Below are 21,537 nucleotides of genomic sequence, written 5' to 3' on the forward strand. Positions count from 1 at the left end.
AAGACAACGACAAACCTTTTCCATAGGAAAAAAATCAGCAGAATCAGGGGTCACGATTTGAAGCTCCAGGGAGGAAGATTCAGAACCAATGTCAGGAAGTATTTCTTCACGGAGAGGGTGGTGGATGCCTGGAATGCCCTTCCGGAGGATGTGGTGAAGACCAGAACTGTGAAGGACTTCAAAGGGGCGTGGGATAAACACTGTGGATCCATAAAGTCAAGATGCTGCCAATGAAGAGTGGGTGACTCGCCAGAATGATGGCTACTGCCTGGAGTCAATACCCTTATTAAATAAACATACACATGCTTACTGTGACTCCAACATCGCTCTAAGCTTCAACAGCAAGAGGAAATGTGGAAAAAAGGATTTGCACTCACAAAGAGGGGAGTAGCTGGCTTGTTACGGCGGTTACTACCCCAAATCAAAAAAGCCTGATACTTCACTTTCAATGCATATACAGCATAGTTCTCTGATTCAACGGCAGGGGAGAAGAAAAACTGATACTTCACACATCCAGCAGAGCTCTCTGCTTCAACGGCAGGGGAGAAGAAAAGAGGGTTCGCACTCACAAAGCGGGGAGTAGCTGGCTTGTTACGGCGGTTACTACCCCAAACCAAATGTGCCTGATACTTCACTTTCGATGCACATCCAGCATGGCTCTCTGCTTCAACAGCATGGGAGAAGACTGATACTTCATGCATATCCAGCATAGCTCCCTGCTTCAACGGCAGGGGAGAAGAAAAACAACCAAAAAGGGCTGTATAACATAGTCTGGGTAAAACAAATAAGCATGGGTGTAGCTTGCTTATTGCGGCGGCTACTACCCCTAACGAATCAAGCTAGATATTTCACTTGGATGCAGCTCCATCACTGCTCTCTACATTAAAGGTGGGGGTGGAAGGGAAATAGAACCAAGAGCTAAGAGAAACAGATAAGTATGAGAGAAAAAATGTGTGAAGCTTGCTGGGCAGACTGGATGGGCCATTTGGTCTTCTTCTGCCGTCATTTCTATGTTTCTATGTAAAGTTAATTTTGACAAATCTGAAATATTGACTCTAATGCTAGCTGGTCATGAATTTGGAAATATTAAACTAAAGTTTCCCTTTAAATGGGCTAAGCAAACAAATATTTGGAGGTGCATATTGGTCCATATGTAAAGGATCTATTTTCTTTGAATTATATTCTGTTGGCTACGACTATAGATAAGGATTTGGAGACATCGAATAGGGAAGGATTCTCATCCTCCCTCGATTTCTACATCTATTTATAACCTTGCCGGATGTTGTATCTGCAGCCATACTGTGCTCCTGGCAAAAGAAAATTTTTTTACTTTAGTTGGAGACATAGGCCTCCAAGGGTCTTCCGATTGGTTATGTACCAGCCTAAGGTGAGGGGTGGTCTTGGTATTTTGCTGCATCCCAACTAAGGGCACTGTTAGACATACACAAGAAAAGTAATGTGAAACAATGGGTTGCTCTTGAACAATCGCTGGTGGGAGAGATGCCTCTTTCTGCCCTTCTGTGGCAACCTAGATCGACTTGGAGACCGTTCTTATGTTTTCCACTTACTCTACATAACACAAAGTGGATATGGTCTCAATGGAAAGAAAAGCTGGTTGGTAAATGATGCTACTTCTTTCTTACACATCTCTTCTATAACTTCCATGACTTCTTCTCGGCTTGCTTACAGCACAGAGCCTATGAGAGCTGGAAAACCAAAAGGTATTATATGCCTAGAACAAATACTATCAAGGCATCTATTTAATGAAATTCTTTGATTTAATTGGTAAATATGGTTTGGGGAACACAGACTTCTTGGTGTATGCCCAGGTGAGACTTTTTTAATGTCAAAAAAGATTACTACTGTGCCCTTGAAGCAAGGTAAATCTTTATTTGAACTTTGTAACAAGGTAGACAAGATGCAGGGTCTGGTCTCCAAGGTCTATGGCACACTTAATGGGGAGATAAAAAGGAAAATTGGTTCTTACTTGCTAATTTTCGTTCCTGTAATACCACAGATCAGACCAGACCAGTGAGTTGTGCATCCCTACTAGCAGATAGAATCAGAGAGCAAAACTTTGGGCACTGCTACATATACGAGAGTGCCACCTGCAGTCCCTCAGTATTGGCCTGTACCCAAGCCCTCGACAACTAAATAACTAAACTAACGGGCGAAGGGGTTGGAACCCAAACACAACAGCCAACCAACTCACCCATAACTGAACAATAAAACAAGAATTCCACCTCAGACCCTGCTCCTTCAAGAGCATCTGCAATAGGAAAACTAATTTCAGCCAATAATTCGAGCTTAAGGCAGTCTTTCGGAATCTGAAAAGGGGATGGGCCTCTGGACTGATCTGTAGTATTACAGGAACGAAAATTAGCAGGTAAGAACCAATTTTCCTTTCCTGAACATACCCAGATCAGTCCAGATCAGTGGGATGTACCCAAGCCACCCTACACTGGGCGGGAACCAGAAAGACCCGCGCGCAGAACATGCTCACTGAAGGACGATTCATCATGTGCCTTAACGTCCAAACAATAATGCTTGGTAAAAGTGTGAAGGGAGGACCAAACCGCTGCCCTGCAGATTTCCTGCAGTGACAGAAGCTGACAGTCAACCCAGGAGGTAGCCTGGGCCCTAATGGAATGAGCTCTCAGATCCAAGGGAGCCTGATGTCCTCAGGCAACGTAGGCTGAGCAAATAGCTTCCTTAATCCAGCGCGAAATTGTAGCCTTAGAGGCCTTGTCACCCTTCTTAGGTCCGCCGAATAAAACAAATAGCACAAGAGAGCGCACACACTTCCCAAAGATGAAAATCTCTCTCCTGGGGGGAACCCAGAACCACTGCGGAAACCCTGGCAGATCCACCGACTGATTGACATGAAAGACAGATATTTCCTTGGGGACAAAGGAAGGAACCGTGAGTAGCGAGACTCTATCCTCATAGATTCTAAGGAAAGGATCCCAACAAGACAAAGTTTGCAACTCTGAAATCCGGCGAGCAGAACAAATGGCGACCAGGAAGACTGTCTTCAAGGTCAAATCCTTTACTGTCGCTCTGTGTTAGGGTTCAAAAGGAGCTCTATAAAGCACATGAAGCAACAGATTTAAAACTCCAATCCAGACACAACTGGCGAACGAGAGGGCATAAATGTTTAACCCCCTTGAGAAAAAAACAGGTAATATCTGGATGAGCCGCCAGTGAACGACTGTGAACCTGCTACGCAAGGCACCTAAGGCCACTACCTGGACCCGAAGGGAATTGAATGCCAAACCCTTAGCCAACCACTGTTGAAGGAAATCCAACACCTGGGGAACATCTGTTGATAAACTCAAACATGAGTCTTTTGGATATTCCATCTATAAGACTAGCAAGATTAAACGCAACATGCCAAAGAGCATTCTTGGTTGCAGGACCTATACATTTGGAATGCCTTACCAAATTCAATGTCAAATTTCTAACAGTAAGGATTTTAAGAAAACATTAAAAAACACACCTTTTCAGAGAAGCATTTAGAATCACTGATTAAGAGGCCAGGTAACTCTTTCATTTTCCGTTTTGTATTATAATTATGCCTTATTTTTTCTTCACTCTTTCTTGTTTTTAAATTAAATTTAAAGTAAATTTTAATTTTATAAAGTTATAATATTAATAGTTTATATTGATACAAACACTATTGTAGTTTTCAAACTTTATTATTATTTTAATGTTTTACTTTATTTTAATTTGTTTAAGTTTTATTTCTGAGGAACAATTGTAAACTGTTTTGTTCAAATTTTATTCGCTAAGACGGTATTGAAACGTTTTTAAATAAATTAAATAAATAAAGGATTCAAGGAACGCTGCAGGCACCATGCCTCAAAAGGCTTCCAGACAATAACATAGCCCATAGAAGTAGCCGGTTGTTGCGCCTGAAAAAGAGTGGAAATGACCTATTCTGAATATTCTCTCAATCGCAATTGTCGCCTCTCAAAAGCCAAGCTGCAAGAGAGAAGTAATCCTCCCGATCCGAAAATATTGGCCCCTGCCGGAGCAGACGCAGGAGATGAGCCAGCTGTAGGGGGGATATGATAGAGGTGTTTAAAATCATGAGAGGTCTAGAACAGGTAGATGTGAATTGGTTATTTACTCTTTCGGATAATAGAAAGACTAGGGGGCACTCCATGAAGTTAGCATGTGGCACATTTAAAACTTATCGGAGAAAGTTCTTTTTCACTCAACGCACAATTAAACTCTGGAATTTGTTTCCAGAAGATGTGGTTAGTGCAGTTAATATAGCTGTGTTTAAAAAAGGATTGGATAAGTTCTTGGAGGAGAAGTCCATTACCTGCTATTAATTAAGTTGACTTAGATACCCTGTTTCCCCGAAAATAAGACAGTGTCTTATATTAATTTTTGCTACCAAAGATGCACTAGGCCTTATTTTCAGGGGATGTCTAATAGAGCTGCTGGCTGCCCCTGCGTCAGCCATGTCCCACCAGTGTGCTGTCAGAGAGAGGTAAGAGTATGCAGCATTCATGGTAGTCAGCTTGGGCTGACTCTGCTGCTTTTGAACCTCTGCACACTGCTTGGAAGGGGTCCCTCGACTGGTACTGCCACCATCCCCAGATGTCAGTAATCTTGCTGCCACTGTCACTGCTGCCACATGGCTATTGGGGAGGCGCCGATTGCTGCTACTGACACTGAAGCCCATTCTGCTGCCTCCTCTGTGCAGGCCCCATGGGCTTCCACTTTCTCCATGCTGATCTCGTACATTGTGAGATCCGCATAGAGAAAGTGCTATTCTTGCACATTCCCAAAGATTATATGTGCCAAACACTAAAAATTAATTAATTTATTTTTTTACCTTTGCTGGCTGATGTTAGTTTTCTAATCTGTTGGTCACAGGCTTTTTTTTTTTTCCACCTTCCCTTTCTTATTTTTTTGCCAATTCCTTTTATATTGTCCTTTTTTCTTCCGTATTTCTTTTCTCTCCATCTTCTTCCCTCAAACACAGTCAGGTTCTCATTCTCACATGCATTTCTCTCTCTCACACACACACACACACACAGGCTCTCACTGTCACATGCTGTCTCTCATACAATCATTCATACACACAGTCTCTCACTGGCACATGCTGTCTGACTCTCACACACCCAGGCTCTCTCTCACTTCCACATGCTGTCTTGCTCAAGCATAGGCTCTCACCGTCACACGCTGTCTCTCTCACACACAGAGGCTCTCACATGCTGCCTCTGCAAACATTCAGATCCTCACTCCCACACACAATCTCTCAACTCATCTCATACACGCACGCACACACCCTCTACAGACCCTCAGCCTCTCTCTCACCTCTGGGCCTCCTCTTCGCGGGTTGCTGCAGGATGGACTCTGCAGCGGCCCTGAACTTCTCGGGCCACGGTAGCCCTGCTACAGGGCCTCTTCCTCTTCCTCGGCCCTGCTACCGGGCCTCTTCCTCTTCTTGGGCCGCTGCGACTTGGGATTTGCAGCAGCCCGCGGCGGCTCCTCCTCTTCTGCACGCGCTGATGCTCTTCCTCCTTCCTGCCCACGCGGCTCCGGCAACGTTTACTTCCGGGGCACACAGGCAGGAAGGAGGAAGAGCATCAGCGCGTTTGAACGCAATCTTTTTCTTCGGGCAAGGAGGCTCAGCGGCCGCATGAGCCTCCTTGCGCCCGGGGGCATTGGCTCCCCTCGGGATACCACTGCTCGCGTCTGCCCCTAATACCTTGGAAACTTTATTTAAAAAAAAAAAAAAAAAAAAAAGTCACAGGATTGACCGGCCCACTGGGGGAAGCCCGATCCCCCGATAGGTCAATCTGCCCCTGTTTACAAGGGATGGCTTACTTTCGTGGGAGGTCTTATATTTAGGAATTCGGCAAAATCTCTACTAGGTCTTATTTTTTGGGCATGTCTTATTTTCGGGGAAACACGGTAATAACCTCCGCTATTACTAGCAACGGTAACATGGAATAGACTTAGTTTTTGGGTACTTGCCAGGTTCATATGGCCTGGATTGGACACTTTTGGAAACAGGATGCTGGGCTTGATGGACCCTTGGTCTGACCCAGTATGGCATGTTCTTATGTTCTAGAGAACCTTCCAGAGCGATTCAAACCAGGTTGGTGAACCATGGGCGACACGGCCACTCTGGAGCCACCAGCACCACGCTGTCTGGATGTCTATGCGATGCAGAAGCCGGCCGATCAGAGGCCAGGGGGGAAAGGCATAGAGAAGAATTCCCGTGGGCTAAGGGCACACTATGGTGTCTAATCCTACCGAGCCCACCTCTCGTCGGCGGCTGAAGAAGCGCTCTGTCTTCGCACTGGCCCGAGTAGCCATCAGATCCAACTGAGGCACACCCCACCTGGCGCAAATGAGGTTCCAAGCTTTGGGAGACAGCTCCCACTCCTCTGGATAAAGTTGTTGCCTGCTGAGGAAATCCGCTTGAACATTCTCCACCCCGCGACATGCGACGCAGCAATTCCTTTGAGGTGGTGCTCTGCCCAGGCAAACAAAAGCCTTGCTTCCAGTGCTACTGCGAGACTCCTTGTCCTGCCTTGTCGGTTGATGTAAGCCACTGTCAGGTTGTCTGAGAACACTCGAACCATTCTGTTTTCAACTAGGGGCAGGAATGCTCGCAGGGCAAGTCAGACCATCCTCGTCTCGAGGCGGTTGATGGTCCAGGATCTCTCCATTGGGGACCAGAGGCCTTGAGCGGACTTGTTTAAGCAAACTGCTCCCCAGCCTGACCAGCTGGCGTCTGTAGAGATTACCACCCAGTTTGGTGGGTCCAGATCCACCCCCTGCTCCAGGTTGCTGTGTGAGAGCCACCACGACAGACTGACTCTGGACTCTGGGAGCAGTGGCAATGGTAGATAGAACTGATCTGACACCGGGCTCCACCTCAACAAAAGCACACGCTGCAACGGCCGCAGGTGAGCGAACACCCATGGAACCAAATCCAAGGTGGAGGCCATGGATCGCAGGACTTGTAAGTGATGGGAGACTGTAGGAGCCTCCCTCTGAAGGAGGGTCCTGACCTGATCCTGCAACTTCGTCACATGGTCCAATGCCAGGAAAACCTTGCCTCGAGAGGTACTGAAAAGCGCTCCAAGTAAACCAGCGACTGAGTGGGCTCCGTGGCTTTTCTGCACATTTATGATCCAGCTGAGCGACTGTAAGGTGAACATCACCCTCTGTACCGATCTTTCGCAGTCCTCCCTTGACTTCGCTCGAATCAACCAGTCGTCTAGGTACAGGTGAACTAGGACCCCCTCCTTGCGAAGGAACGCCGCCTTGACCATCATGACCTTGGTGAAAGTGTGTGGAGCTGTCGCCAGGCCAAAAGGAAGGGCTTGAAACTGGAAATGTGGACCCAGGATCTTGAACCGTAGATAACAGTGATCCTGCCGGATCGGGATATGCAGATACATGTCGGTGAGATCTAGTGACGTGAGGAACTCCCCTTTGCACACAGCGGCCACCACTGTCCTCAAGGTTTCCATGCGAAAACAGGGGATCCAAAGACACTGGTTCGCCTTCTGCAGATCTAGAATGGGACGAAATGTGCCCTCCTTCTTGGAAACCACAAAGTACACCAAGTACCGGCCCTGGCCCTGTTCTGCCAAGGGAACTGGGACAATGGCCCTTAGATAGAGAAGCCGTTGCAGGGTCCCCTGCACTGCCTCGCGCGCCGCCACGCGGGACTCCACAAATGCCTCTCGAACTGGGAGCAGAAACTCGAGAGCGTAACTGTCCCTGACCACTTCCAAGACCCAGCGGTCCGAGGTAATCCTTGCCCAATCCACGTAAAAGCTCGACAATCTGCCTCCTACAGTTTGACAGCGGAATGGGTACCTGTGGCCTCATTGGAAGGGCTTTCCACTCCGAGGCTCGTGGGCTCTCTGCCTGGATGGCGTCCGCCGCGAAAGGACTGCTGACGTCCTGGAGTCTGCTTGAGCACAGATGGAGCTGAGTGTCTGTCCGCCCGAAATCTGCATGAATCCCAAAAGCAAGCCCGAGGGGGAAACACTTTCCTCGAAGATATTTTATCATTTGGTATCCTGTTGTCTTTGGACTCTCCCAGTAGCTTGACTAATTGGTCCAGATCTTCCCCAAAAAGGAGCTTGCCTTTAGAGGGAAGGTTACAAGGCTGGGACTTGGAAGACAAATCCGCTGACCAATTCCACAATCAGAGGAAGCGCTGTGCCGTCACCACAGACACCATGTTACGTGAGGAGGTACGCACCAAGTCATGCAAGGCGTCCGCCACATATGCGATGCTTGCTTCTGGATGCGCAGCCTGCTCCGGGCCAGTACCGCTGGGGCCGGTACTGGGAATGGCCTCCTGAACCCAACAGAGGCAAGCCCTCTGCATAAGACTGGCGCAAACCGCTGCCCGAAGACTCAGAGCAGCGACCTCAACTGGATCTCCAGCTTGCGGTCCTGCATGTCCTTCAAGGCAGCAGCCCCGGCCACGGGAACTGTGGTTTTCTTAGTCACGGCACAGCCAGCCACATCTACCTGCGGGACCTTAAGGAGATCCAAGACGTACTGCGAAAGAGGAAAGATCTTCACCATAGCTCTGCCCACCTTTAAATCTGCATCCGGGGCTTCCCACCCCAGGGTTACCAACTTGTGGACCTTCTTGGGTAAAGGGAAGGATGTCGTCGGCCCCCGAATCCCATCCAGGACTGGGTTAACTCCTTCGCTGTCAGACTCCTCTTGAGAGACCTTAAGCCCCAGAACCTCCAATACCTAGGGAATAAGGGGGCGCAGCTCATCACGCTTAAATAGACGCACCACGCTGGGATCATCCTCGCCCAAAGAAGGACATTCATCTGCATCCAGGTCGTCTTGTGGTACATCACCCAGAACACCACCTGGTACCAGGTCCAGCTGAACCCCAGAATCCAAATTCCACCCTGCGGGATTAGCAGCCTAGCGTTGACTGCTGGCCTACGCTGGTCCCTATGGTGCTGCTGAGGTTCCGCAGGACCCACTAATGCCTGCTTGGGTGGAAGCTCCGACAGGACCCCCTGGCAAGCCGGTCTCTTAAAAGCCGCCTGCTTCCTAGCCAGGAATGCCTGATGCAGGAGGATAAACTCAGGGGAAAACTCCCCCGGGACCTCCTCTCCCCCCCGAAGCATGGTTGGGCATCGGCACGTCATCACCAAAAGGAGCAATCCTGCTCCACAGGGGCTAAAATGAGGAGGGGGAAATCCTCCTCCCGCAACCCCTGCTGTGGAACCCCCCCCCCACCCCCTGCGGGAGGGGGTACCGGCTCTGCCAATCAAAGACCTGATTTTCCCGGCCTAAGGCCCGAGGAGGAACACTCCTGGCCCGAACTGCAGGCCGGGCAAAGGGAGGCCGCATCCAACACCTGCTCCAGCGCACCACACGCACGGCAGGCCGACATTTTGGAGTGGGGTGCCATTAGCGGTGCCGCACAGCCACGCGGGTCCGGGCAAGAAAAATCAGGCACCTTGGGCCTAAAGTGCAGTTCCCAGAAGCAGAGAGGCGCAGAAAAAAACCACCTAGGAGAAAACAGACCGCATGCCGCGGCTGCCGACCCGTGCCAGCAATTCCTTTTCCTTTCCCCACTTTCAAAGCGCCCAGATCTCCGGGTGCCAACGAAACTGTGCGGGAAGACTAGCTGCTCAAATCCCACCGGCCTGCTGCCAAGTGGACAAGGCCTGTCCCCAGCACAGACTCCTTACCTTAGTCTGAAGAAAAACATTTTTTTTTTGTTTTTTTAACATTACGGAGTCAGCCTCAGAGAAGCAGGGATCCAAAGGAGCAGCTTCGGTGTGTGAGGGAGCCAGGAGCCCTGGCTATCAAGCACACTGGCCTGTTGCGGACGAAGCCTTAGTCAGGAGTGTCCAACCCCCCGGTCGCCCGGCTTCCGCTGAGGGATGGCCCACAATGGTGCCTAACACCTCAGGAAGCTAGCCTACCAACTATCTAAATTTTCTTTTTTTCTTTAAAACTAACTAACAGACTGCAGGAGTGCACCTCTACCATCTGCTGGAGTCAGAGAAATACTGAGGGATTGTAGGTGGCACTCTCGTATATGTAGCAGTGCCCAAAGATTTGCTCTCTGATTCCATCTGCTGGTAGGAATGCACAACCCACTGGTCTGGACTGATCTGGGTATATTCAGGAAGAACAATTTAAACATATGCGAGCCTGGGAGAAAAATATGGGGAAAGCTTTAAGCATAGAAGAATGGGACTTGACCTTCTTGTTTGTGGGCAAGTGTTCCATTTAGGCCATGCTCCAGAAGAATTGTTATAAGGTATTACTATGCTGGTATATGACTCCAGATAAATTGCACCATATACATCCCAATGCAGATGATACTTGCTGGTGAAATGTGGTGATATTGGCACCTTCTTCCATATTTGGTGGGAGTGTAGGGTGGTCTCGTCCAACTGGAAGCAAATAACTGCTTGGATTTCTAATGCAATAGGAGTGGAAGATGTCTGTGATCCTAGATATATTTTACTTAACATCCCTGTTAAGGGAATTGATAAATACCAACAAAGGCTGTGTCAACAAATATTTATTGCAACTCGTTGTGAATTGGAAGCCTTTTGGAAACATTCAGATGTCCCAACAGTTAAGGTTGTTCTAAATAGGCTGCATAATAATTACCACTTGGCACAGCTCACTGTTTCTCGTTATAACCAACTGACAACTTTTGATAAGACTTGGCACCATATCTAAAATGGTAGAAATACCAATACTCTGTGGGTTAGTATTACACGAGAATGTTAGGATGCTGGAATAGGCGTTTGTGTATTAGATCTTATTATTTTGCTCTTACGAATGGTTGAAGGCATTTAGTAAACTGTATTGTATATAATATTTCAGATAGTGGTTGGCTGAGCTTCATTCCATTGTATGTATGTATATTTACGTCTGGGGCAGTGTTTGGGTGGGGGGACGGGTGGATGCCATATAGGGAAAGGGAATGCTTGTTAAGTATGTTTCAAATACTTGATTGTATTGCTGCAGAATTTGATAAAAAAAAAAAAGTCAGTACATACAAGGACAAGGTAATGGAGGGGGTTCTAGACCTGATTATATTTCTAATGCACCTTTGGAGTGCAAACACCAAATCCAGGCCGGCTAGAAAATACTCTGAGTTCAGGAGGGGATCCTGCTCGCAATCTATAATTTAATTAAATTATAATTTTTCATTTCTAACAAATTAATAAAAATATCCAAAAGCAGAAAAATATATTATGTTAATCTGACAAAAAAATCCAACATCAATTGTGTACCTTTTCTGTTGCAGTGAGCTGCTGCTGCAATCCTTCACTTTTTCTGTTTGTCTCCTCTGAAAGACATTTATACTTTTCAGCCTGTGACTGCTGGATGTTGACTGTTCGAAGAAGTCTAGCCCGTTCTTCCTCAAGGTCTTTAACCAGAGTGTTCAACCTATGATTCTCATCATCCTAGTAACCAACAAAGAAAAATTCTTTCAAGGAATTAGAAGGTGTTTCAAAATCTTATGTAAGCATCAGAACTGGATGCCACTAATGAAAGGATTCTGCCATATGAACAAACAGGATGAATTTTTTAATCAAAATGCTAATTGCATATTTTGTATGATAATTGCATATTTTGTAAACCGTTATGATGGCTCTACCGAATAACGGTATATAAAACTCTACAAATAAATAAATAAAAGACCCTACTTGCATCAAGGTCACGGTATCAACAAAACATACTGCATTTGTTTAGTTGTTAGTAACATTTTTGTTTTCATATTCCGCTTTTTGCACTTTTTTCAGCACTTCAAAGTGGATTACATTCAGGTACTGTAACATACAAAGAACAATTTAAAAAAATCACAGCAATATATTCTACAGATAAGCCAAGAGCCATACAAAGGGAAAGAATCTTTAAAATGTTTATCAGGTAAAATTATACTGTTTCATGATACAATATGAATATGATCTCTCCATGCACCACTATGTTTACCAAAATAAGATTTGTGTCAGATATTGCTAAAATAGCACTGCATGACTTCTTCACAAATTTATTTATTTATTTTATTTATTTGTTGAGTTTTATATACCGTCATTCGGTAGAGCCATTATAACGGTTTACAAAAAATATACATTTTTCTTAGCAAATGAAAAAGTTGTCTCAAGAGTAGCTGAGCAAAAAAATATGTAGCAGGTCTGGAGAAAATTTATATTATATCAGGGTTTAAACTATTTACCTGGATAAACAGAAACTTATCTGGGTAAATTGGCGGTTGACAACTGTCTTCAATCTACTTGGCTAAAAATAGTTCTACAGGCATTCATGAATGTTGTTTTAGGCAGGATTTAAAAAAGTGTGTATGTAGATACCATTTTCAAAATCTACACACTATTTTCCATAGAAAATGTTACCCGCAGAAAAAGCAAGTGCAAAGTTCTGCAGGTACTTTGTATCTGTGGCAATTTTCAAAGGGAAAAGAGCACATGATTTATTCTTTTTGAAAACTGGGCACAAGGTTGCATTTAGGAAGACCTTTTGAGAATTGCCCTCACAGTGTCTTACTTTATCAGATAAACATTTTGAAAATGAAATATTTAAGGGAAATTAGTTTTCACAGGGCAAATAACCAATGATATAAACATATAATAGTCCTGTTTAATCATAGAGACATTTAAGTTAGCTAGTTGCACAGAAAGGAGATAAATGTATTAATGCAACTGTAAAGAATACATAGATCTTACCTTTTTATTACATTCATGAACTATACTGTCCAGTTCTTCCTGCATAACTCGCAGCTTTGCCTTAAGAAACCTTATCTGGGCCTCTGTAAATTCAATCATCAGCTGAATTTATTAATTATAGAGAATTACTTGAATGACAGCAATTACCATAACTATCATTTTAGTAGATTAAACCAAAATGGATTTTAGGTATAGCTTGTGATAAAATAAAAAACATGGAAATATGCCCTGTAAGTTACAGGATGGGCTTTGACGAGTGCATGTCTAGTTCAGATACCATAGAAAATCTAAATATTTGCTAGACTGTTTGTTTCATTCATTTGTTAGAATATTTTTAAATTCTGGTAACAACTGAAAAGCAAGTTTGCTTACCGTAAACGGTGTTTTCTGTAGATAGCAGGGAGTTTAGCCATGCACAGTGGGTGACGTCATCCGTGATGTCACGAAGGCGGAGCTACTCTCTTAGCTCGAAGAGCTTTGAAGTGCGCCTGCTCTGTGGTTCCTGCGCTCCTCGAGCTCCCTCTCAGTTGGTTTTCCAAGCTAAGTGCTGGTGTAGGTGTTGTGAGGATGGAAGGCTGTCCAGGGAGGTGGGTGGGAGTGCATGGCTAAACTCCCTATCTACGGAAAACACCGTTTACGGTAAGCAAACTTGTTTTTATCCAGCAATAAGCAGGGCATTTAGCCATGCACAGTGGGAGTCCCAAGCACATAGGTTGCAAAAGACATTTCGGAATAGAGAAAGTTGTTTTTTTTTTGCAACCAATGGAAGGTGGACAGCCTTCAATATTTATGAAAAGTTTTTTAGAATTGCAGATCCCAAGGAGGAATCTGAAGCAGACTATTGATCGAGACAATAGTGTGATGTAAACGAATGAACAGATGACCAGGTTGCTGCTCTGCAAATGTCCTGGATAGGTACTCCTTGAATGTGCGCAATAGAAGCTGCAGTGGCTCTAATCTGATGAGCTTTTATAGAACCAGTAAGAGGTATTTCTTTTGTAGAATAACAGTATTGGATGCAGGCGGTAAGCCAATTAGAGAGTGTTCTTTTTGATAGCGCCTGACCTGGATTGTTTGGGTTGAAGGAGACAAATAACTGAGACGAACGTCTGAGTGAGGCTGTTTTGTTCTTGTAATATGCTAAGGCTCTTTTACAATCTAAGGTATGAAGAGACCTTCTGTCGATCGTCAGAGTGTGGTTTTGCTGAAAAAACCGGAAGGGAGATTATTTCATTCAGGTAAAAAGCAGATACTACCTTCGGCAGAAATGAAGGGTGGGTTCGTAAAACCACCTTATCATGGTGAAATTGAAGATAAGGAAAATTGATCAGTAACGCTTGAAGTTCACTGATTCGTCTGGTTGAAGTGATGGCCACTAGGAAAAGCATCTTCCACATCAAGAATTTAAGCATGGAGGTTAACATGGGTTCAAAGGGTGGATTCAACAACGCTTCAAGAACTATGTTAATATCCCATGGTACTATCGGCTTTTTGAAGGGCGGGTGCAGACGAAGCAAGCCTTTCATGAACTTGGAGATTAACGGATGGGTAGAGATGGAACAGCCCTCATTCGTGAGATGGTAAGCTGCAATTGCACTAAGGTGAACTCTAATAGAAGTTATTGCCAGGCCTGAGCGGGATAAATGATGGAGATAAGTCAACAGCGTCTCAGGTGGGCAAGATAGAGGGTTAAGTCTCTGATTGGTGCACCATTCTGAATATCTATTCCATTTGAAAGCATAACTCTTCCTGGTAGAAGGCTTTCGTGATGCTATGAGAACGTCCAAGATGTCTGGAGAAAGGTTCAGAGAACTGAGCAACTGCCGTTCAATTTCCATGCTGTCAGATGAAAGGAGGACTGCATGGGATGAATCAAATTTCCTGCGTCTTGAGAAAGAAGAAAAGGGTCTTTCGGTTAAGAGTACTGACTGGGTGACTGAGAGACGAAGTAGATAAGGATACCATGGTTGTCTCGGCCACGCTGGAGCGATCAGGATTAGGTCTGATTTGTCTGCAATACATTTTTGAACTGTGCGTGAAATTAGCGGAATGGGAGGAAAAGCGTACAGAAGACCTTTCCCCCAAGAAATCAGGAAAGCGTCCTGTGACATTCTGTGTGCACTGGGAAGAAGGGAACAAAACTTTTGCACTTTCAGATTGGTTTCCGATGCAAAGAGGTCTATGTCCAGAGTTCCCCATTGTGCGAAAATCTTGTCTGCTTCCACTTGATTGAGCGACCATTCGTGGGATGGAAAACTCTGCTTAGTTTGTCTGCTCTCGTGTTCGCAAGATCTGGAAGGTAGGACGCCTGTAAGAAGATCTTGTTGCGTTCTGCCCATTCCCATATCTGAACCGCTTCCTTGCAAAGTGTCAGCGAACCCGATCCCCCCTGTTTGTTGATATAGAACATGGCTACTTGATTGTCGGTATGGATCATTACCGACTTCCCCCGTAACTATGACTGGAATACCATCAAAGAGATCTTTATTGCTCTTAATTCCAGTAGATTTATTTAGAGACTTTGTTCTGCTGCGGACCAAAGACCTTAAGTGTTGAGATGTAAGAGATGGGCCCCCCAGCCTGTCATAGAAGCATCTGTTGTGAGTATTATCTGATGAGGGGGAAGCTGGAAGGGGCTTCCTTCGTCCAGAACGGACGATCGAAGCCACCATTTGATGTCTTTTTTCATGGAGCGTGTCACGCTTACTTTGTGGGACATTTGCTGGGTCAACTGATTCCATTGAGATTTTAGACCCCACTGAAGACATCTCATATGCAGATGGGTATTCTGGACTACATGAATTGCCACCGCCATATGTCCCAAAAGCACTAATATTTGAAGAGCTGGAACTACTGTCAGACGTAAAAGAGTCTGAGAAAGGGTCTGTAAGGTTTTGATTCTGTCCAGAGGGAGAAAAGCTCTGGATATTGGTGTTTGAATCAATGCTCCTATGAATTGAATGGATTGGGAGGGATGGAGTTGAGACTTTTCGTAATTCACTATCCATCCCAAGTTTTGTAGACAAAGGAGTGTGCATTCCACTTGTTGCTTCAGGAGTTGTGGATTTGGAGATACCAGAAGCCAGTCGTCCAAGTAAGGGAATATGTTTATTCCCTGTTTGCGTAAGTGTGCCACAACAACAGCAAGACATTTCGTGAATACTTGCGTGGCAGAGGAAAGACCAAATGGGAGTACTTTGTATTGATAGTGATGACTCGCAACTTGAAAACAAAGGTAACGCCAAAAATCCTTGTGGATTGGTATGTGAGTGTACGCATCATTTAGATCCAGCGAGCACATCCAGTCGTTTGCTTGTAGAAAGGGAAGTACTGTTTTGAGAGAAGTCATTTTGAATCTTTCTCTTGTGAGGTGTTTGTTTAGGGCTCGAAGGTCTAAAATAGGGCATAGGCCTCCCAACTTCTTGGGAATGAGGAAATATTGGGAGTAGAAACTGTTCTCCTTCTGAGAAGAGGGAATTGGCTGGATTGCCTTCTGGCGAAAGAGAATGGAAACTTCCGTCATCAGAGAAGAGACTTGATTTTGGGGAGTCTTGGAAGTGATGAGATGTGGAAGAACTGGGAAGGAGCTGAAATGCAGCTGGTACCCTTGAAGTATAATACTTAAAACCCATTGATCTGTGGTAATTGTGGACCACTGGGAATGAAATAACGATAATCTCCCCCCACGTGAACTGTTGTTGTGGCAAGATGATTTAAAAAGACTGCTTTGGCGTCTGTTGAGAGGTTTATGGTTTTTGTTGTCTTGGTGTTCTTTGACGTGGTCTCTGTCCTTGCAGTTGGGATTGCTGTCTTTGAGGCTGGTAAGGTTGTTGCCTATAACTAGGTTGGTAAGGTTGATAGTAGCGGTATGGTCTGCGATAGTGGTAACCTCTTCTATATTGACCCAAGAAGTGTCTAGATGTCGAAGGCGTGTCCAGGGGCATCATCAAAGACTGGACTGCTATATTCTGTTCTTTAATAAGAGACACCGTCTCTTGTAACTTTTTTCCAAAGAGGTTATCTGGTCTGCAAGGCAAATTAGTTAGCCTGTCATGTTCGTCCTCTCTAATATTGCTGGCTCTGAGCCATGCCAGACGTCTAGCAGAAATGGAAGTAGCTGATGATCGTGCAGAGGTGTCAAAAGCTTCATATGATGACTGCAACAAATGACGCAAGCCTTCCTGCAGATCCTGGAAGGGCTGAGGTAGTGGACCATCTCCCTGTGACGTAGTAAGAAATGGCTGAAGCTGTTGAGTACAATTAAATAAATATTCTATTATATAAAATTGGTGGTGGTTGATTCTAGAATTAAGCATAGAATTTTGATAAATTTTCTTAGCAAAGTCATCTAAGAGTTTATTGTCCTTTCCGGGAGGTGTGTTGAGTATAGCAAGTTTTTCTTGACTCTCTTCACTGCCGATTCAACGACTATTGAATTGTGCGGAAGTGGTACGTTTGCATAGTAGGAAGTTTTCTGCATCCGGTATTTTAAATCTATTTTCTTAGAAATAGATGGAAGAAGGTGTGGAGTATCCCACGCTTTATCCATAAGACTCTCCAATATTTGGTGGGGAGGTAGAGCAGTTGGTTCAGATGGAACGTCTAGTATTTGGAGAATCCTATAACTTCAGATCTCGGATCTGGGAGTTTTCGAGTTTCTATGTTTAAGGCTAATCCCAGTTTTTCTAGGAATTTAGCACAAGTTAAATCTTCCGGTGGGGACGTTGGTTGAGGAAGATCTTGTGGGGGGTCCGATGGAATACCCGTTGAACTTCCAGGCGATGATACTGGAGAAGGATCTGGTGAGATAATGTGAACAGAAGAGAGAGGTGATTGTTGTGGAGATGGCAGGTTCTGAGATGGATCCGGAGACCCCTGCGGTGATGTAGGAATCTGAGGATCTGGTGGTAAATCGTTAGGATCAGATGGTAAACCATGAAAAAACGTATGTAACAGCGTAGTTATTTGAGACATTGTCTTTTCAGCTGATTGACGATGTGGATAGACAGGTAATCTGGTCGATTTTTTCGATCGTTTAGACCAGCGCTTCTCAACCAGTGTGTTGCCAAACACCGGCAGGTGTGTCACGTCTCCAGGTGTCCCACTGCCCCGTTGTACTTTCCTTCTCCCTTTTTCCAGTCCCCGTGGGCCAATTGAAAGCCTCCTTTGTTCCAACCCCCACTGCCCAATGGGAAGCCTCCTTCATTCTGCCTTCCCCCGCGCAGGCCAATCAGAAGTCTTCTCCCTTCTACCTGCCAGTGGGAGTAGGAAGAAGGGAGGAAGCCTTTGATTAGCCGGTGAGGTAGGCACGGCATAGCCCGGGAGTGAGGTGGGAGGAATGGCAATGTAGAACCCCGACGGTGCAAGGCCGCATCGGGAGCCCATCCCCATAGCGGTGAAGAGGAAAACCTGACCCCCGACTGAGGCGCCCATTCCCGTGGCGCCGAAAAAAGAAGGCTTGCCGGATTACAGCCGCGGCGGAATTGGAGCCCATCCCTTCAGTGAAGGAAGTTGTTTTTGGTGAGAGCTGGTGTGTCTGTGTGTGAATAGATGCATGGGTGAGAGCTTGTGCCTGAGGGTGTGAATGGGTGCTTGTGTCTGTAGGTGTGAATGGAAGCCTGGATGAGAGCTAGTGTGAATGGTTGCTTGGGTGACAGCATGTGTCTGTAGGTGTGAATGGAAGCCTGGGTGAGAGCTTGTGTGTGGGGGTGTGAATGGAAGCCTGGGTGAGAGCTTGTGTGTGGGGGTGCGAGAGCTTTTGTGTGTGATTGAGAGTGCGAGACTGGTCAGGAAGGTGATGTGTTTCTGTGTGAGAGAGAGAGACTGGTCAGGAAGATGACTGGTATGAAAGAGACCGAGACTGGTCGTGGGGTCTAATTGGGGGTGTGTGTGTTGTGAGTGACTGGTTGTGGGCACGAAGGAAGAAGATTGAGGACAGAGCTTCAGCAGCCCTTGCTGCTTCTGGTAAGTGCTATTGGCCTGGAAGGGAAAGGAGTAGGAGAGTTGCTGGAGAGGGTAAGTAAAGGTGGTTTTTTAAATTTATTTTTCTTGATTGACTGCCATTTTAATTATTGGGTATTATGCGATGTCTGTTTTGAAATATTTTATTGATATTTGGCCATGTTTTAATAATTTTTATGAGTGTTTATTTATTTATTTAGAGTTTTTTATATACCGACAACCGTTTGCACATCGTATCGGTTTACATATAACTTGGAACTATGACAGCGTAGCTATAGGCATAGCCTTTACAGGGAACAAAACTATATGATGATGTTTAAGACAAATTAACTAGGTACAGAGTAACTAGGTACAGGCTTTTAAAGTTGTAAACAGAATCATTAGGTACAATATTTAAAGTTAGGTTAATTAATTACAATGATTTGAGGAGGAAGATAAAAGTGTTTAGAGAGGAGGCTTGGTTATAAAGTTAACAAGAGGCTGAGGGAAGGGGACATTAAGATACTGAATAAGAAGGGAGCTATTTACACAAAATTCAAAAGCATACAGTAAGTACACAAAATTCAGGAATATCAAATCATGTAGAACAAGTTTCGGAAATTATTCAGTAATTATACGACAAACATTTCAGCAATTATTCACAAAGGTGGGTGGTATTTGAAGGAAAGGCTTGTAGGAACAGCCTAATTGAATATTATTCTGTTCAGCAGCTGTTTTGTAACATTTTTGGTATAACTTTACAATTATTTCTGTGTGGGGCTCTGTAGCAGCTTGGCTTATTCTGTTTTCCCAATAGGAAATGTATTAGTGTTTAGGGCCTGGTTTAATAGTTGTGTTTCTTAGATAGGGTTGTTACTGTCTGCGTGTGTTCCATAATACAGGTATAAGTTTGTGCGGGTTAGTTTGTGTGCATTATTGCAGATCCTGGGATTATGTTAGGTGCTATATTTCTCTTTCCATTTCTCCAGGTTCGCACTGCATGCAGAGTGGCTTTTTTGGTTTTCCATTCCAGTTTCTGTCTCCATATTTATAATTTGTGGTTTTTCTGTACTTGGTGAAGGTCAGTTCTGGGTGTGTGACCAAGGTGAGGTATTTTACTAGCATGTAGGCATTTGTATCAATCTTATTTGTTGTGTTTTCTCAATAGGATATGCATTAGTAGTAAATTACTGTCTTTTCATAAGGAAGGCTATTGTGCCTGGTAGTAAAGGGAGTTTGTTTTGCTTTTACTGAGATGTCATCAGAACCAGAATATCTTATTTGTATGGTGAGTTGTACGGGTAATGCCCTAGATCTGCTCTGCACTCATTGCTGGGGGTTGAGGGGATTCCTGTGGATGCAGAGTGCATGTTTACATTTAGCCCCGTGATGGTCACATATGTTCAGTGTGTCACGCATGTGAGAACTATTTGTCAGGTGTGTCCCGGCCAAAAAAAGGTTGAGAACCACTGGTTTAGACGGCGTCCTAGGGACTGATGAATGAGGAGACCTTGGTCTCTTCTTGGATGGTTTAGGACGAGCTCCACCATCTGGGGATGATTCCCAGCCCCCTGGAGAGTCCTCAATAACAACATCTGATAAGGGAGAGTGATGACCTCCTTGATGAGATGGAGTTGTAGTATGTTTTTCTTTGACAGAGATTTCCCAGATTTATTCAGAATTGTCGGTGGTGAGACTGGTTTTTCCGGTTGCGGGGGAGAAGGCTTCTTAGTCTTTTGATGTAATTGCGTCGTAGACTAATGAGATGCGTCGTGGTGCGTTGTAGAAATCAACTTCTTTGATGGGGGTTGACTCATGCGTTGGTAGTGTCGTACGAGGCATTGACGCAGGACGCAACGTCGGTGTTAACGGCGCATGCGTCGTAGTCTGCGGAGCGGCCGAAGCATGCGTGGATGCCGACGCATTATGCGACGCATGGCCCTCAGATGCTGAATGCGCGCTTCGAGGGCCTCGGATCGGGGCTTTTGCCTACCTGGGGAGGACTTAGTTGATCGATCATCCGTCGGAGAGGGGGCATATGTCTGCCTCAATCTCTCCATCTTTTCTTTTCTCTGGCTTCTGGCCCGTGGGGACATCTTTCCACAGTCCCTACACGCGGCCTGATAGTGGTCGGGACTGAGGCATAAATAGCAATAATTATGCCTGTCGGTCACAGACATAATTTTCCACAGGTACAATACTTAAACCCCGGGCTTTTCGGCATCCTGTCTTCATTTTGTCAATATCTGTCACTTCGAAGAATTTTTATTTTTTTTTTTTACTTTGTCCGGGTAAGAGTAGCACACACGCCCGTGTGTAACCACGGAAAACTGAAACTGAGAGGGAGCTTGAGGAGCGCGGGAACTACAGAGCAGGCGCACTTCAAAGCTCTTCGAGCTAAGACAGTAGCTCTGCCTTCGTGACATCACGGATGACGTCACCCACTGTGCATGGCTAAATGCCCTGCTTATCGCCGGAAAATGTATTTAATACTTCTTGTAGCTTAAACTATGCCTCATGCAAAATAAAAACAAGAGCATGATGTAATCAGAGCATTTTTCAACAAATATGCTTCTTTCCCCTTCTCCAGTGCTACAAGCTTGCCATCATCAGGGCTTAGGCATTTTCTCCTTTAAGTCAGAAGATTATGTAATCAGTTCTCACAACCTAACATGGGATCAAACCAAACTGCAGGTTTGTGGGCAGGGGGAGGTTCATGAGTAGACGCTGAATTTTCTGCTCTTTGTTTGGTGTCTGGTTCCTCTTCGTTAGCTGTTATTTCTTGTGATTTTTAACCCCTGCTTTGTTTGGATGGGTTAACAAAAAGCCAAGTCCCATTCCTACCCTACTGAAC

The 21,537-nt window shown here is 45.2% G+C and overlaps 1 protein-coding gene across 2 annotated transcripts in view; it reads right to left on the minus strand.

Annotated features, from left to right (window-relative positions):
- Positions 1 to 21,537, minus strand: part of TEX9 (testis expressed 9) — an 82,116-nt gene that overhangs the window by 17,831 nt on the left and 42,748 nt on the right. For both annotated transcript variants that reach the window (XM_029575112.1, XM_029575111.1), the window contains 2 exons: positions 12,744 to 12,826; positions 11,292 to 11,465 (listed from right to left, as the gene is read on the minus strand). In XM_029575112.1, the coding sequence (XP_029430972.1) occupies positions 11,292 to 11,465; positions 12,744 to 12,826 (257 nt within the window). The remainder of the gene's footprint in view (positions 1 to 11,291; positions 11,466 to 12,743; positions 12,827 to 21,537) is intronic.

The sequence above is a fragment of the Rhinatrema bivittatum genome, chromosome 13 (genome assembly GCF_901001135.1).
Source record: "Rhinatrema bivittatum chromosome 13, aRhiBiv1.1, whole genome shotgun sequence".
In the NCBI taxonomy this organism is placed as follows: domain Eukaryota; kingdom Metazoa; phylum Chordata; class Amphibia; order Gymnophiona; family Rhinatrematidae; genus Rhinatrema; species Rhinatrema bivittatum.